The sequence below is a fragment of the Rosa chinensis genome, chromosome 5 (genome assembly GCF_002994745.2).
Source record: "Rosa chinensis cultivar Old Blush chromosome 5, RchiOBHm-V2, whole genome shotgun sequence".
NCBI classification, from domain to species: Eukaryota; Viridiplantae; Streptophyta; class Magnoliopsida; order Rosales; family Rosaceae; genus Rosa; species Rosa chinensis.
This window is the reverse complement of record NC_037092.1, coordinates 31,576,394-31,594,455: the sequence shown is the minus strand read 5'-3', so window position 1 is coordinate 31,594,455 and position 18,062 is coordinate 31,576,394. Positions and strand designations below refer to the sequence as shown.

General features: G+C 37.8%; 2 protein-coding genes across 3 annotated transcripts; both read left to right on the top strand.

Annotated features, from left to right (window-relative positions):
* The first annotated feature begins 1,859 nt into the window (after positions 1-1,859).
* On the top strand, positions 1,860-9,699 carry LOC112202282 (autophagy-related protein 18f). 2 transcript variants are annotated; one of them, XM_024343221.2, is made up of 8 exons: positions 1,860-2,951; positions 5,955-6,416; positions 6,497-6,919; positions 7,272-7,508; positions 7,604-8,431; positions 8,533-8,699; positions 8,855-9,208; positions 9,424-9,699. In XM_024343221.2, exons 1-7 carry the CDS (start codon positions 2,757-2,759, stop codon positions 9,204-9,206), a joined length of 2,664 nt encoding a protein of 887 aa, XP_024198989.1. In that variant the 5' UTR covers positions 1,860-2,756; the 3' UTR covers positions 9,207-9,208; positions 9,424-9,699. The 2 variants fall into 2 exon arrangements, with proteins under 2 accessions (XP_024198989.1, XP_024198988.1); XM_024343220.2 differs by having other exon boundaries at positions 1,862-2,951; positions 8,837-9,208.
* A 2,732-nt stretch (positions 9,700-12,431) lies between these two features.
* LOC112202281 (disease resistance protein At4g27190) lies at positions 12,432-17,117 on the top strand. The gene is made up of 3 exons (XM_024343218.2): positions 12,432-14,409; positions 14,532-16,695; positions 16,885-17,117. Exons 1-3 carry the CDS (start codon positions 13,610-13,612, stop codon positions 16,888-16,890), a joined length of 2,970 nt encoding a protein of 989 aa, XP_024198986.1. The 5' UTR covers positions 12,432-13,609; the 3' UTR covers positions 16,891-17,117.
* The last annotated feature ends 945 nt before the right edge of the window (positions 17,118-18,062 follow it).

Here is an 18,062-nt window from a genome sequence, read left to right as displayed (position 1 = left end):
CTATTTAACAACTCAACATCGATGTTTATATAACTAAAAATTGTACACTAGTTCAACAAACTGTCATTGAGTAATCGCCTTGTTGTAAAGAGCGTGGTGGGCGACGTAAGGGGCGACCAGGTGAGTGGTGGGGTGAAAGCGGGTATTGGAGGAGGGATCTATTGCAATTTTTAGGAAAATAGAAAAATGGTGGAGAATGGAAGAAATTCTTTATAAAAAAAAAAAAATACGTCATGCTTGACCTCCAAGAAAAAAAATACTTGGGAAGCAAGTCATACAGAACCCCCTCCTAGAAAGTCTTTGCTCTTTATCCAACTAATTTCAAACAAAAAGTCAAAACGAAAAAAATACCCAATAATCTGCAATACTTAACAAACATCATGTTCCATGCTCCAACAGGCTTAATTTCCATTATTGATTCGTGTCTACTTGATTTTTTTTTTTGGTTAGGATGTCCTTTTTCTTTTTGACTATCCCAGGTTAAATATCACAAGATGATTAATTCGTTACAATCGTAGTACGAACATCAATCATCACCTAACTAGGGGTATATGGAACCCCAAGGCAACATCCAAAAACCGCTGAAAGTCTGAAACAAGTGAGAAATTTGCAAGTATCGGAAGCAATCTCATTCCTTAACTAGCAATATAAGATAGTGACCACCATACCGGACCAAGTGAGAGCCACCCAATATTCTGTATTGTATCGAGACATAAATGCCAAATCATAAGTAACTCAGAATCTGGAGACAATACAATCTTTTGAGTAGTTTAGGGAATGACACTCATATGAGATGACTGAGTTGTGAAGCGGCAGCACCGCTAGACGCCCCAAGCCCTTTAGGGAATATCTGGCTCAACTATATTTAGCTCCAACTTTAGCAACGATTTTTCTCTCTTTGTAACTTTTAATTTGTCCGCAGCACTGACGTTTTTCTAGCCTAGGTTTGTGAAGGCTCAACTATACTTGGCACATTAGAACTCCAAAATCAATACCGACTTTAATGTAGTTGAACATATATCATACAAATTCTTCTCTGTTTTTTTTTTTGAAATTCTTCTCTGTTTTTTAAGAGGAAGAAATCAAAACTCATCCTACTAACAAATACCTGCCCACATTTATGGTCCTCACAATTCATCACATAAATGCTCATTGCTGTTAAAAGAAGTTCTATGTTGTCAATACTACACATGATGGGTAAATTTGAAAGCAATGATTTGCAATTGCTTATTGTGGAGGTAAAAAGACCACCACAAGCAAGGTACAATATGGTTATCATTTATAATTTTCCTTTCCCATGCAAACAACAAGGTGCCCCTATTCTATTTCATTTCAATATAAGAGGTCAAATACCCTTTTGAGTGTAAAGAAACCTTCTCTTCCTTGCAGACAATGCTTCTAAGTTTGTATTCATAAAAGAAGAGAAGAAAAAAAAAATGAAATTGTTGATTGAAATTGCACCCATCCTAACTGTGGTCTCTTTAAGAAAGACAAACCCACTAAAACTATAGAACTTGGCTAGAATTTTATGAGCCTCATATTTATACCATTATTCAAATTTTTTTTTTCTTCTTATTAATAAGAGGTAGACATTGTCGTTCATTACTTTAAACTACAAACACAATACATTACACATGCATGTGATCTCTCCTCTCCAATCCAAAAAAAATAAATATCCTCAAATGTGGAGTCACAAAATTGACATTATATACCACAAAGATGAAAACCTTACCATATTTTACCAAAATCAGATTAATCTTTAGATAAAAAAAAAAATTTGAAATGGAAGGCAAAGAAACGTGTAGAGGAGGTTGAAGAAGTTGTTCTGGTTCAACTATATACAATAACCCAAAACTAAACCAAATCAAACCAAAGCAATCTCCAAACTTTGACAATCGTTTCAAGATAGGCACATAGCAGAAGCAAGCTGATAGATAGAGTCGTAAACGAATAGTCTTTTTCATCTAAATTTTTTCTTTTCTTTTTTATTATTATCATCCCAAAAATTTAAAACAGAAAAAAAAAAAAAATCATTGCCATTATCCAACCTCTCTTCTCTCTCTCTGTCTGTATCTCTCCCCTCCGATCTCCCCCCAGGTTTTCTGGCGATTTCTCGGCGGTTTTTCCTTGAGGAAACCCTACCCCTAATCCTCTCCACATTTCAATTTCAAACCCTTTTCAATTTTTTTTTTTACAAAACCCCATTCTTTTCGTTCCCTAAATTCTTTTATTTTTTCTGATTCAAGAAGCTTCTTTTCACAGCAAAGATTGCATCTTTCGTTTTTCCTTGGCTCGGTTTCTAGATTTCAGCTTCTGGGTCATTGAAGATAAGACCTTTTAAGAAGGGGGACTTTGTTTTTTCTTGAAGGCAGTTGCGCACTTCTGATCGTCTTGTTTGTTTTTATTAACTAAACGACGTGAAAAACCAGAGGCGAAGGCCTTTGTTGGGTTTTTAATTTTTTTTGTTTCTTTTTTCTTTTTGGTTGTGACGATTTGGGTTTTTGGTTTTGCGTTTTGGGTGCTTGCGGGAAATTTTGGATGCTTTAGGTTGTGGAACCAGGAGATGGAGACACTTGGTACCTAAAGCTTGTGAATTTGGAGCTGTTTCTTATTTGGGTTGGCCTTTTTTTTAAGTTCAAAGGAGAAACAGCTCTGAAGGGTTATGATTAAGACAGTTCCTCTTGAAGAAGAAGAAGTTAAAATCATCAGGAGGTGTTTTCTTGATCTGGGTATTGCTGGTTTTGGTGGTTCTTGGGATGATGAATGATGCTGGCCGCAAAGGTGGTGGTGTTTCCCGCCATGCCAAGACCAACGGCTTCATTCCAAGCTCGTTTCGGGCCCTTTCGAGTTATCTGAGAATTGTTTCTTCTGGGGCTTCAACTGTTGCCAGGTCGGCGGTGTCGGCGGCCTCTTCTATTGCGGAGAGGGATAATGATGCCAACCATGATCAGGTAAGACAAGTTGTTTGGTTTTTGTTTTAGTAGGGAGTTTTTATTGTTTCTTGTAAGTTTTGGAGAAAATTGATTTGTTGAGCAAACCTGTATGAGTTTGTGTTTAATGTATAGTTCAGTTCATTTATTGTGTTGATATACATTGTAGTTTAATCTTTGTGGCTGGAAAAGACTAGACTTTGTGGTTGGGAAAGATAGGAAAAAAAGGCTGGAAAGGAAAAACTGTAAATGCTGATTGAATGTAGGATTATAGGTAAAGCGTTTCAGTTCTGAGATTTGTGGTTTAGATATTAGTTAGCTTTCTTGCATGTTAATCTTTAATCATGGAAAGAGAGCACAAATGCACTGTGTGGTTACTGATATGTGTGTAAAGAATGTCAGTTGTAAGATTTGTGGTTTGGATGTTACTCAGATTTATTGTATGTGAATCTTTCAACATGAAAAGAGAACACAAGTGCACCACATGGTTACTGAAATATGTTTCGAGTAAGTTTGATTGTCTATTATTGCGAGTGTCTGTGCTAGTTGTGAAAAACATCAGTTGCTCGGAACTGTGATCGTTGTCATCGCGTGTGTGCTTCACAGAATTTAGGGTTTTATGCATGCATGGTTCACAAGATTTGATTCCTTGTTGACCTACTATCTATTAACGAATGTTGGCGTTTTCGTGCTGGGAATAGTGGATAATCTGGTAGATTTGTCGTAAGAAAAATATCCACGTGTATGTAGAGAAAGTGGCAGTTTGGAATCGTAGGTTCTGATTCGTAATCCGCAACAACCTATTGTGACTTGTCGCTTGTCTATAATGTCGGATAGCGCAGAAGTTTTCAAGATTGTTTAGTTTAGTAATCACGAGCCTACACGTGTTATTTGAATCAATATTTGGATATGTAAGCATTATTGAGTGAGTTTTGCTTAGTATTTTGTCGGCTGCATGATACATATTCCACGTGTTTTGATCCAAATAACATTAATATTGCATTTTAAGCTATTTCTATTGCGATTAAGTACACTAATTTGGAAAGATTTGGCAAAATATTTTTATGTTTCGTGGTCTGAAAAGTTCTGATTTTGATCCATCCACCCTTCAAAAACCAGACATTTTCTCTTAATTCACTAGAAATGTTTTACTTTCCACATTCTGCCGCACCTGCCTCAGGTGACCATAGAAATGATTCAGATGGGTTCCAGATGGTCTAAATAAGTTTTGCCGGCCAGTCTATTCGAGATGCTGTATTATCATATGAAATAATATTAAACACTGTTTTAGAGTAAAGGCATACTAATCTCAGTCTATTTAAATGTGCATCCTGATTTTCAAATATGATAGTAAGGCATATGTTGAAGGATAAGGACATTTTCTTCTCAAGTATGATTTAGATGATATAGTGGATTACTCATGCTGGTCAACAAGTTGAGTTTGACCTTAATTTATAGTATGAAAGAGTTGCTCCTTTGTCCTTATAATTAGAAGTTACTGAAGGCATGGGTGGAAACAAGAGGGATTGGATTGAATGTTGGTCTGTTTGAGTAACCGAAATACCGTCCAATATTCTACATTTACTTGACACTGCACATGTATCATGTGCCTGCGCGAGAATTTTGTTTTGACTTTGTAAGAGGTTTTTGTTTACAAAGCGAATCTCTAATGAAAGAGTTGCTCCTTTGTCCTTTTAACTAGAAGTTACCGAAGGCATGGTTGGAAATAAGAGGGATCGGATTGAATTTGAGTAACCGAAATACCTTGCAATATTCTACTTTGACTTGACACTACACATGTATCATGTGCCTGCGCGAGAATTTTGTTTCGACTTTGTAAGAGGTTTTTTTTTACAAAATGAATCTCTAATGAGATCATGGCTTGTGCGACATTATTGGTTGTCATGTAGATTTAGAGATCCCTGGCTTTTGGTTTTATTAATTGTGGGGTGGAACTTTGGATAAGTTTATAGCTAAAGTTGATTTCAGCATGCACTAGTTTTCCATAATATGAGTTGCTGTAGACTTGTAGTGGATAATGTTTTATTATAGAATTTAGAGTCTATGGACTCGATTAGTCACAATTTAATGATGTATTTACTGCTTCATGTGCAAATTAATTTTGGTAGAAACTAGAAAGTAACTGAACTGATCATTCCTTTATCTACTGATAGAGTTACCTGGGGACCACTTTTACAGCTAAACAGCGTCTTTATCTAACTTTGTCACACAAAACCAAAAAGAAAAATTTATCTTTAAAAAACTGACAGTTTTGGAGGCACATTGTGAATTGCTGGTTGACTAGAAGTTAGATGCCTCAAAAGGAAAATTGTTTTTGGAGTGCTTGGAAAGATATGAGATGATTTATGTAATTCTTGCTTGGTTTGATTATGTTGCCCCTGTGAATGAGATTCTGAACTGTAGACTTACATCATCTTGTATTGCGTCCAGAAAGTAATAATATTTTAACTTGTTATTGTTGTGTATTATTACTTTGAATTTTGAAAACATGAGTTCAATTCACAGCAAAAGCTTGTGCAGATTTCTGTGCCTTATTGTATTTTTGGTAATCCAAATAGGTCATTGTTGCATATCTGGGATATACATTCTTGTGCGCAGCCTCTGGCAAAAAGTAAGTGAGAAACTGAAAGGGTGTTCAACTGTTGAGAAGTCATCTATCAGTTTTGAGAGTGGAGCTTTATTTGTATCTACTAATCAGTTTAGGACCATATGAATGTAATTCTGTTAACTTGTTAAGTGATGGGAGGACTTATCTGGGTATGTTCTTTGGATTTTGCTAAGATAGTAGATTGATATATGTTTGAGATTGTTTATCTTTCAGCATGGGTATACAAAATACATATCTTCCTTTATTGCTTTCACGTTTCTCTGCAAGATTTGTCCTTCTCTTTATATACTGCCAAACAATTGTTTTGTGATTAGTCTGCTCTTTATATTGTTATTGTTGTTACTTTTGTTTTTGGTGAAATTTAACTTTTGTCTTAATCTCTTTGGAAAATACAGGTAAACTGGGCTGGATTTGACAAGTTAGAGGGGGAGGGAAATGTCTACCGGAAAGTTCTTCTGCTGGGTTACCGCTCTGGTTTCCAGGTTTGGGATGTTGAAGAAGCAGATAATGTCCGTGACCTGGTTTTCACACATGATGGTCCTATTTCATTTATGCAAATGCTACCTAAACCAATAGCATCAAAGAGATCGGATGACAAGTTTGCTGAAAGCCGTCCATTGCTGGTAGTTTGTGCTGATGGGTCAATTTCTGTTGATAATAACATAGAGGATGGCACTGCCCCTCGCAATGGTGTTACTACAAACAGCCATGACAAAGTGAACGGTAGTTTTGTGCCTACTGCTGTTCGGTTCTATTCCTTGAGATCCCAATCCTATGTTCATGTGCTGAAGTTCAGATCAGCTATTTATTCTGTAAAGTGCAGTTCTCGAGTTGTTGCTATTTCTCAAGCAACTCAGGTACACCTGTATATGCAAAGTTTTTGCCACAATTACTTCTCTTTCTCCAATGCATGAGTATCTAATTTTGTGTATTGCAGATACACTGTTTTGATGCAACAACGTTGGAGCGGGAATATACTATTCTCACCAATCCTATAGTTACGGGATTCCCTGGTTCTGGAGGTATAAGCTGTGGACCTGTTGCAGTAGGCAAGAGATGGCTAGCTTATAGTGGAAGTCCTGTTGCAGTAACCAATTCTGGGCGCGTTAATCCACAACATCTGGCACCTTCCGCTAGTTTTCCTTCAAATGGGAGCCTGGTTGTTCACTATGCAAAAGAGTCAAGCAAGCAACTAGCTGCTGGGATTGCGACCTTGGGAGACATGGGGTATAAGAAGCTGTCCCAGTACTACTCGGAGCTTGTACCTGATGGTATTACTTATCCTCAAGCAGGGAATCCTGGCCGGAAAGCCAATGGAACTGTCAATGGCCTGTCAACAGACACAGATAGTGTTGGAATGGTATATGTCCTCAAAATTCTGTTTTCATGCTAATGTAGCTTGTATTTTAGAATTTGATAGAATTTTAGTGTATCTTCAGAAAAACCCTTTTTATACATCATGAGTACAAGCTTTCACTTGTGTTGTGCAACCTGATTTTGAAAATGTTCTTATACTCCACGAATTTCATCAATTTACTATGTATATGATGGAAGGATATTCGTGCTATTAGGCATGGTATTTACTCATCATTTTCATGATTTAATCGTTGTGATTTTGACTAAATAAAGTTATAGGGGTAACTGACACCTTTGCTGGTCCTTTCATATTCAATTTGGGTTCCTTGTGTTTATTATTTCCTTTGGTTTGTCAGGTCATTGTCAGAGACATTGTCAGTAAAGCTGTTATTGCACAGTTCAGGGCTCACCAGAGTCCTATTTCTGCATTATGCTTTGATCCTAGTGGCACGCTTTTAGTGTCTGCTTCGGTTCAGGGGCATAACATCAATGTTTTTAAGATAATGCCTGGACCTCCTGGAGTCTCCTCTTCAACTGATGCTGATGCATCTCATGTACATCTTTACAGGCTACAGCGCGGAATGACGCATGCAGTAAGAATCGTGTTCTTTTTTGGTCAGGTGTTGCGTGTAACAACAGTCACTTGTTTGACATTAATCTTATTCTCTATTTGTCTGTACCTTTGCAGATTATTCAGGACATTAGTTTCAGTGACGACAGCAACTGGATTATGGTTAGTTCCTCTAGGGGGACCAGCCATCTGTTTGCTATAAATCCTTGGGGAGGAACTGTTGATATTCCAAATTCTGATGCTAGCTTTAATCCAAAAAATACTGTATCAGGTGTCACAACTAGGTCAGCAGTTCGTTGGCCACCTAATTCAGGTTCGCAAATGCCTAATCAGCAGAGCCTCTGTTCATCTGGTCCCCCAGTTACACTTTCTGTTGTTAGTAGAATAAGAAATGGAAACAATAGCTGGAGAGGCACTGTAACTGGTGCTGCGGCCGCCGCCACTGGCAAGATGAATTCCCTCTCTGGGGCAATTGCTTCCTCTTTCCATAATTGCAAAGGCAATGATTACCATGTGGATTCCAGCTCTTTGAAGGCTAAGTACCACCTTTTGGTATTTTCTCCATCTGGTTGCATGATACAATATGCATTGCGAATACCAAATGGTCTAGATTTAACAACTGTGACTGGATTAAACACTGCTTATGAGTCAGATCACGAGTGTGATGCAAGATTAGTAGTTGAAGCTATCCAGAAGTGGAACGTATGTCAGAAGCAGAACCGAAGAGAACGGGAGGATAATACTGACATATATGGTGAGAATGGAAATTTAGACAACAATAAGATATATCCTGAAGGGATGAAGAAGGGAAACACAGTATATCCTGAAGCTTGGAGTTCTGTCACAAAAGAAAAGATCACCCCTGAGGAAAAACATCATTTGTATATTTCAGAAGCCGAACTGCAGATGCATGGAACTCGAAGTCCACTATGGGCAAGACCTGAGGTATCTATTTTATAGGTTGATTTCTTAATTGTCATTATGCATGATATTCATATGAATTCCTTGATACGATGTTTATGATGCTTTTGGTTATTGTTTGCCAGCTATACTTTCAGTCAATGATTGTGGAAGGTGTGAAGATGGATGGTGAAACTGCTACAGGAGGAGAAATTGAGATTGAAAGGATTCCGACTCGCATGATTGAAGCAAGGTCAAAGGATTTAGTCCCAGTTTTTGACTATCTTCAGACTCCAGTGTTCCAACAAACAAGGTGACCTGACTTTCTATGCATTCATTTATTTACTTGCATGGCATATCTCTGTTTTCTTTGTCTTGTTTGTTGCCTCTGCCATGCACAAAGGGAAAGAAAATGCTGCTGTACATGAATTAGTATCTTCTCTTACCCAGGGTTGCTGCTGTGAATAGCAATATCAGTGGGCAACTTCTTCAACAGAGGTCTGGGATATCTGAAAAGGGCAGGCTTTCATGCAGAAGCAGTTCAAACTCTCTTGATACCATGACTGACAGCGGTGCTGGACTCGCAGAACATCGCAGTGGTAGTGAAGAAACTGGGTGGGGTGTTCCTCAGATAACAATAGGAAGCACGGGCTCTGTAAATAAAAATGACAGCCCAGAGACAAAGACTCGACTTGAGACTGTAAATAGTAGAGAGCACGGCTTTAAAATGGAGGCTCAACTCAAGTTTGTAAATAATGACATAGAAGAAGACATGGGAATGGGGAATCTTTTTGAACAGGGAGGTGATGAGTGTGATTAGAGGTATGTTATCTTACTAATGTAGAATAGTAGGGGGATTTTCATTGGGGTTGTAAGATGTTGCAACTAGATTTCTAATGTTTATAGATTAGTTATTCATCTGCAGAAATAATGATTTTCATTTATGGCATTACTTTCTTCTATGTTGTCAAAATTTGGACCATAGTTTTCCATCGGTATGATTTTGATGTCACTATCTGTTTGTATTATTGTCTCAGGTGTGCAGATATTCTTTGGTTCTCCTGGGAGGGTGACAGTGTTAATACAATGGGTGGTTTTGAGAGAAGCATGAGCATTATAGGGGTGGCTGGCTTTACTGATGCGGAAATTGTGGATACTATGTGGTTGGGTTTCATCTTCTGTTGACTCTGTAAATAAATTGGCCATTTAACGTTTCCTAATCAGTTGTAATATGTGTACATAACAATAGAATTTACGTTTTTATGCCTCTTTCAATCCCTCTTTCACCAAGTTACCTCGCTACCGTTCTCAGATACATCTGTTGCACATCTTGAGTGGGAGTAATCTCATATGCTTTCAAAAACCAATACTTCAAAAGCTATTATATTTGCAGTTACTGCAATGCAGAAAGTTATTGTACTGTTGAGGAACTTCTTCCGCGTGCCGCAGGGGAAGAGTTCCTTCCTAGTGACCTTAGGAGAGAAAACATCTTTGATTGTGATTGTTCAAGTGATCAGATGCATGCAGCTCATGAAGAATAGAAAACTGGTAGTGTGTACTAAGACTAGGACGAAATTTTCTGCAGTCTTATTTCTATTACATCAGGCAAAAATTTGAAGAAACAAGAAAATCTCAATGACAGTTTATTTTGGTTTTGCTCTATAATCGATAACAATCAAAGTCTTGATCAGCCTTTGTGTTTGATAGCTTGAGCTTCTGGTAAACTGCGACCTTTTATAAGTAGAGTTTGTACCTCCCTGAGCAATATTGACACTTTTCTGGAATCTCTCCACCGCTTTGTGCAAAGCTGCTGCTGCTTCTTCTTGTCAGCAATACCTTCTTGCCTCCTCTCGAGCTCTTGAGCTTCTCTAAGCCATTCTTCTACGGTAGGTGCTTTTCTATCTTCCTCGGCTGATGACACCGTCGAGCGTCGCTGCAAATCATTCCTTAGATCCACAAGAGTCTTCATCTCCTTCTCTAATTCATCGAGATTCTTCTGGAACTTGACAGTGTTCTTGGTACCTGAAAAAATGCAACAGCAACAATATGGGATAGTTTCTCCCACTACAGCAGCACAAATTGAGATCACAACTTCCATGACAGAGAAATTGAACGAAGGACTCACAAAATCTCAGAGAAAACTATGTCACCAAACTTATGAAGATCATAATTAGAATGATGAATATATATCTCCAGACTAAGTTGACTAATCCTGTAGTAATCCATGCAATCGTTTTGTCATTTTTCTGGGAGTTTTTTCTTTCTGGGTCCATGAAACACAGGCTACGTAAGTACGTATGCCACATGTCAGATAAACCAAGAGATATATATATATATATATATATATATATATTTCTCTGGGATGTTCTGTTCAAGTTCAACATGACCCTTAATTCTTCTTGTTCCAAATGGTCAAGGATATCATGCATTTCAAGTTCTTACTTGGTTACTTGACTACTAGGTCAGGTACATCCTCGAATTGAAATTCCGTCACCCATGTTGTCTTCAATTCCGTGGCCCCGATGGCCAAGTCATGGCTGGGGGTTCTTGGGGCAGGAGGATAATGTAGGGGCTGGCAGTGGCATTATTGACTAATTAATTGGTTCGGATTTTGTTCCTCGAGTTTTTGTGTTCTATGAAAAAGAAAAAGACAAAGAAAAAGAAATTGAAGCGATGTAATTTGGTTGGATTGTTGTTTTAATATTCAAAATCTGAAAATGAACCGGTTCAGATGAATTAGCCTTTTTAGGGTACAACATATGTGTCCACAATACACAATACCAAAGTCACTTAGCTCCCCATGACTAGAAAAACATGACCCTAAAAAGAGAGAAGCTAAATCCTCACAAACACACCAACAACTAAACCTATTATAATTCAGGCATCGGAGTGAATGAGGATATACTAGCAAATGAACAAGATGGTGATAACGGTATTCTACCCTCATTACTATAGGGACAAGGTGTGACAAGAGTTGGTCACTTGCAATCCAACTGCGCATAGTAGGGTACAAAATACTCATTTAAGTATGGCCAAAATTAGGGTTGTCACTTGGTTTGGTAATTACCAAACTGACCGAATACCAACCGATGTTTTGTGTTTTGTAAACTGACTTTTTGGTAACTGATACCGATAAAACAGAAATCGAAAATTACTGAAAAAGTTTGTTTAGTTTTGGTAAATACCGAATCTATCGATTATCTAAATATTAGTTTTATATACTATGGTTTTCAATACACATACATGTATATTAAGAAATAAACATAAAAAATTTCATAATAGTATGAACATTATTACATATACTACATTAATAGTACATATAGTTTAAGTAACCTAGTCAAAGATGGTTAAATAACCTAGTTTTATTGAAAATTGCTAAAATAAGTATACAAAAGAAAGCCATAATTAATAGATGAATACAAAGTTTACGACTATAAAATTGAAAAACCTAGTTTTGTTCATTCTAATTTATATTATAAAGAATTAGTTGTTCTAAAGTTGGTAATACTGTCGGTGAGCTGTGACCTGTTGGTAAATTATAATTCAAACATTGTAAAGGTCATGGGTTCGATTTTCATTGACATATGTAAGGATGAGGTGGGCTAAGGGTTTTTTTTTTAAATAAAAAAAAAAATTGGTAATACTAAAAACTAAAATACCGAATTTGGTAGATATGATTAAAAACTGAAAATTTTGGTTGGTAATTAGTAGCTCAATTTTGAAACTGAAAACTTTGGCTTTGAAGTTGGTAATACCGAAAACTAAAATACCGAATTTGATAGATATGATTAAAAATAAAAAAATTTGGTTGGTATTGGTAGCTCAATTTTGAAACTGAAAACTTTGACTTTAAAGTTAGTAATATCTATAACCGATTCAAACCGACCGAGTGACAGCTCTAGCTAAAATCAAAATCACCAGGAAACGTCACTTTTTCTATTAACCACTCCATTGAGAACAAATTACTGTAGTGGGCCCAATTGGGCTTTTTTCACTCTTTTGAGGGGGGACTAGTGGATTCCTTGACAAACGTGCATTACGAGGAAGCCGGCGAAATCGAAAATGGCAGAATGCAGTTTCTGGGTACGTACAGACCACAAACCCCATTTTTGTTGAATTGCAAAGGTAAAGCTGAATCCTAAAACAAAAACCCACCAAAGGTATGGTTTCTTGTTTCTGTTTGTCAGTATACCCAGATGGTATCTTCTTTTGCTTTGTGCAGTAGTTCTAGATTTCTATGTGGTTCATAAAAAGGTTGCAGAAAGATCATGGTCTTTATTTTGTCACATTAGCAATAAGAGTATATTAATGTTGTTTGGGAAAAATTCACATTTTGGTTTGGACTTTGGAGGTGTATATTAATGCTCTATAATTGACTCTGTAAATGATATCTAATCCTTGTTTTCTTATGGTGTTCCCTCCCTTAGTTTCTGCTATTTTGTATGACACATATCCAAGAAAATGGAGGTATGCTCTTAGACTAGTGTCACTTAGCTGCAGTTTCTAAAAACCAGATATATGTTGTTCTGTAACATCCCAGAAACCTTGGAGATTTCGTGTGATGCATATGCCCGGCTTTCATTTTATAAACACTTCAGTAGATGATTCTGTTAGCATCGCAAAGTCCGGTCACATATCACACTGCTTTTAGTTTGGTCTTGAATTAGGATTGTTTTCATGGATTTCATAAGACTGCAATTCAGAAGGAGTCGATTACATGTGGATTTTGTCACTTTGTATTTGGCAAAATTCCTAGGATTTGGTATTATTCCCAGATGCCAGGAGAGCCGAGTATATCAAAGGCATGCTTGTAAAATTTGGAGTGTGGAACTGAGGGTTAATGAAGTGGACTAGGAATTGTCATTGAGTAGGAAAGTTAATGACAATTTCCCTGTATTTGGAACTTTATGTCAGATGTGAGTCGGTGATAAATTATTATTTTTCTGTTCTTGTTCTTGTTCCATCTCTTTTCTTGGCTCTTCGATGAATTTCATTTGCTTTGCCTTGCTTATTCTAGGATTTTAAGACAAACCTTCTGGACAAACATTGAAGTCTATAAAATCTGACAATGCATAACTATTAGTGTCTAATCCCAAAACAACTATAGGGCTCAGAGTTCCAATTGTAGAGTACCCACTAGTTACTCCCACTCGTCCCATTGGCCTTAGTTCGCTTTGAAGCCAAAACTAAAAAACCAACTACTTCTGCTGACTGTTTTGTACCATGGAAACTTTGGGTGCTTTCTTTGTTGAAGTTTGCAAGTCTGTAACCAAATTCATGTGGTCGAAGTTTGCCACCCTGAAAAAATTCCCAAAAAACATCCAAACTTTGAAGAAGGAGTTGCAAAGCCTCAATTGCCGAAGGGATGAAATAACAGATGATATTGATATAGCAAAACTAGAAGGGAAGTTCCCAGCAAGGCAAGTTGTGGACTGGCTTAAGAAGGTTGAAGCCATCGAATGTGCTGTTGAGGAGGAGATTGACCGTAAAGTGCAGCCAGTTTTGCAAGAAGTTCATATTAATGCTTCTGTTAATGGCCAGGGATGTCTTTTTGACTCTAACATGCACCAGAGGTACCATCTTAGCAAAACTGCAGCAAAGAAGTGTGATGAGGTAAAACAATTAATTACTGAATCATACAATTTTCCTACCATGTGGGATGCTTTGAGGCTTCGTGATACACCCATTCAGCATATTCCGGCACCATCTCTTGTTGGTCAGAAAGCACAAGAGAAGCTAAAGCAGCTGATGGAATTTCTGGCTGATAATAAGATCAGAAGGATTGCTGTCTATGGAATGGGAGGTTCTGGGAAGACTACGCTTGTAAAAACCTTGAACAATCAGCTCCAGTCTTCTGCTTCAAAGTTATGTGATATGGTCATCTGGATCCCAGTCTCAAATGACTTGGATGTGAGTAAGGTTCAATCTCGAGTTGCTGAGAGATTGAACTTAGCAATGAATGCAGAACAGAGCATAGAGTGTAGGGCTTGTAGATTACATCAAGCATTAAAGTCAGGAAAAAGGTATATGTTAATAATTTCATGTGTAGTCTTTCTTTTTATTGTTTATTTAAATGTTATTTCACTGTTAAAACTAGTTACAACATATGGTTTCCTAATTTGTGGAAGCTCCTTATGTGCAACAGGTTCCTCCTTATTCTTGATGATGTTTGGGAGAAAATTGACTTGGACACTGTGGGGATACCACAAGGTGATGACCAAGCAAACTGCAAGATCATAATGACAACTCGATCTCTTGCCGTGTGTAGGGAAATGATGACTGATAAGGAACTAAAGATGGAACTTCTGAATGAGGAAGAGGCTTGGAATTTATTTGCACGGAATGCAGGAATTGTAGTGGAGTCAGAACACATAAATCCTCTAGCAAGAGCAATTGCTAGCGAATGCGGTGGTTTACCACTGGCAATTGAGACTATGGGGAAGTCAATGAGGGACAAAACAATGATACAGCTATGGAAGAATGCACTATGCCAGTTGAAGCATTCAGCATCACATTATGGGAGCTTTGACAAGGTGCATCTGCGACTGGAATTGAGTTATAACTCTTTACCAAGTAAGATTCTTAAGAGGTGTTTCTTGTTTTGTTCATTGTACCCAGAAAATTTCTTAATTACTGCAAGAGAACTAATATGTGGCTGGATAGCGGATGGATTAATTATTGAGCATCCAACGTTAGAGGAGTCATTCAATGATGGGATTGCAAAAATTGAATATTTGAAAGACTCTTGCATGCTAGAACAGGGTGAATGCATTGGAACAGTAAAGATGCACAGTGTATTGAGGGAAGTAGCCTTGTGGATATCCTCAAATAGAAAAGAAACCGGTTTTTTCAGCAGTTCATTGCTGGGAATGCAAGAAAAGTTGGAGAGTTCTATCAGAGGAGTTTCATTTATGAAGAACTCTATAACCAGTTTGCCAAGTCGGTTCTCAGGGTGCTCCAACCTTACTGTATTGTTCCTCCAATGTAATCCTCTGTATAAAATTCCTGATGGTTTCTTTCGAGAACTTGGAGCCCTAAGATTCTTGAATCTAAGCAGCACTCAAATATCCTCCTTGCCTTCTTCTCTTCTTCAACTAGCAGAGCTACACACTCTTCTCTTAAGAGACTGTTCTTCCCTAGAAAATCTGCCTCAAATTGGAGCCCTTTATAAACTCCAGGTGCTTGATCTCTCTGGCACACACATAAGAGAACTTCCAAAAGACATGGGAACATTAACTCATTTGAGAGATCTAAACTTGTCGCGCACAAACCACTTAGAAAGTATCATAGCTGGAAGCATCTCAGGATTATACAGTCTTGAGGCCTTGGACATGTCTTCCAGTGCTTATAAGTGGGATTTGGAACGTAACGTAGAAGGAGCACCATTTGATGAAATTCTATCCTTACAGGGACTTTCAGTTCTTCACATAAGGCTAGACACAGTTAATTGTGTTGCTTTAGACTCGGATGGCTCTTGGTTTGGAAGATTGAAAGAGTTTTCTATTTGGATTGGTCCAAGGAGCTGCGATTCAAGCTATTTACCAACTCAGCATGATGAGAAAAGGGTCATACTTAGAGGGGTTGACCTCTTGCAAAGTGGCCTTGAGGGGTTATTGTACAGTGCAAGTTCCCTGGATCTGGTCACATGTGGAGGTATAAGTAGTTTATCTGATCTAATTTCCAGCAGGAAACTGGGTGGCCTGCCAAACTTGAAGTTTCTCACCATCTCAAATTGTGACTGCATTACTAGTTTGTTAATTGGCGAAGAAACTCTTGGGAGCACATTGTCAAATCTGGAGCATTTGACCCTCAATTGCCTAAACAACTTGGAAACTATGGCGGACAGGATAGTCCCTAGAGGATGCCTTGGCAAATTAAAGATGATTGAAGTGATGGGATGCCGAAGACTAAAGACTCTCATATCCTTCACTTTACTTCGACGGGTTCAAAATGTTGAAGAAATCAAGGTGAGTGATTGCAGAAGGATGAAGAAAATTATTGTAAACATCAATTTGTGCGAAACTCTTCCAAAGCTGAAATACATAGAACTAAGGAATATGGACAGCTTAACAGCTATTTGTTCAAAGGCCGCAAAGTGGTCTGCTCTGGAAAGGATTGAAGTGAGCGATTGCCCCAAGCTAGAGAAGCTTCCACTCAGAGCTCAGAATGCAGCAAATCTTAAAGAAATTAGAGGGGACTTGAGTTGGTGGAATGGTCTTAGATGGGAAAATGATGGAGATAAGATCAGTCTTGAGCAACGATTCCAAGCGTGTGCAGACTCCACACTGCTGTTAAAAGAGGATACAGAGGTAAGAAAAATGTATTCATAAATTCATACTATCTTTTTGTGCTCTTCATTTTTTTGAGTACATGAAAGATTTCAATTTTTCTTCTGCGAACAATGAATCCAACCCTTCAATCCAATAAAAATTTGCAGAGGTTGCTGTGGAAAAGATATGTTTTCTGTCTGATTTTCTCTATATATGACTGTCTTGTAGGCTTGAAGATGTGAAGATACGTACAAAGTGGTGAGGATGTCTGAGTGCAAGTTCCAGATACAGTACATGGGTTTAATCTCCTATTTGTAGCAATATTGCTGTCTTATTCTTTTGTTGTTATTTGTAACGCATTCCATTACCTCATAGCTTTAATCTTCTTGTGTACTAGTGACATTTTATAATTTTGAGGTTTGAATAGAAGCTTCTTATTTTTGAAGTTATTTACTTCATAGCTTTAATCTCCTTGTGCCTGTGATGTTAATTTTGGTCATTCAATTTTGTTTATTTACTTCATCTCCAGGCAAATTTTAATTAAATGTAGTAAAGGTCTTTTGAGTGTCAGTATTGAGACTGCAACTAGAGAAGTTGGTTATAGACTTATAGCTAATTGGTCCAAGTTGTTGGAAACTTGGGACCTATTCTTTTCTTATGGATTGAGTTGTTTGTAATTTTGAAGCAGCATGGTCTTCTTGGGCAGTACAAATGTACAAGCTATAGAATTTGGACGATGGTCCGAGAAAGATGGCTATTCTACCTCATCTTCTGTGGAAGACTGAAGCGTATAAGAAGCAACGGTCTCGGAGTTTACTTATAAAATAAACGCTTTCATTTAAAAAAAAAAATAGTAATACATGTTTGTTAAAGGAAAAACACGTTATGGGGGTGTTTGTTTCACCAGACTGTCATACCTCACCTTAATTTCTATGAGAGTCTTGGATTCCTCAAGCTTGGATTATGCTATATTCTCTAACCCATGTTTGGTCAGTCAGGATTAAAACTAAAGCCAACACCATCGACCTGAAGACCAGGGAAGCACCAAACGGCCGCCGATCAGAACTCTGCCATCAAGCCACCTCCGGCAGGAGCACCGATTGGGTTTGATCCATCTCGTTGTCGCCGACGTTCCTCTAGCCTGGACTGGTCTGGTTGCTGGGTGTGGAGAGAGAATCGGGCCTCGAAAATCTTGGGTTCTTCTGTAGTTTCTGACTCTGTACAAATTCTGGCGGCTCTGGCATGTTTTGAGGTACAAGAGGTATGAAAGTTGATCTGTTCTTTGTGTTCAACATGCTAGTTTACATGGTTTTTGAATTCGATAACATTTTGGAAGATTTGATTTCTGGGTATTCAGCCACCATGGCTACAACCTTCTGTGGCGGACGTTCTGGGTTCAATTGGGG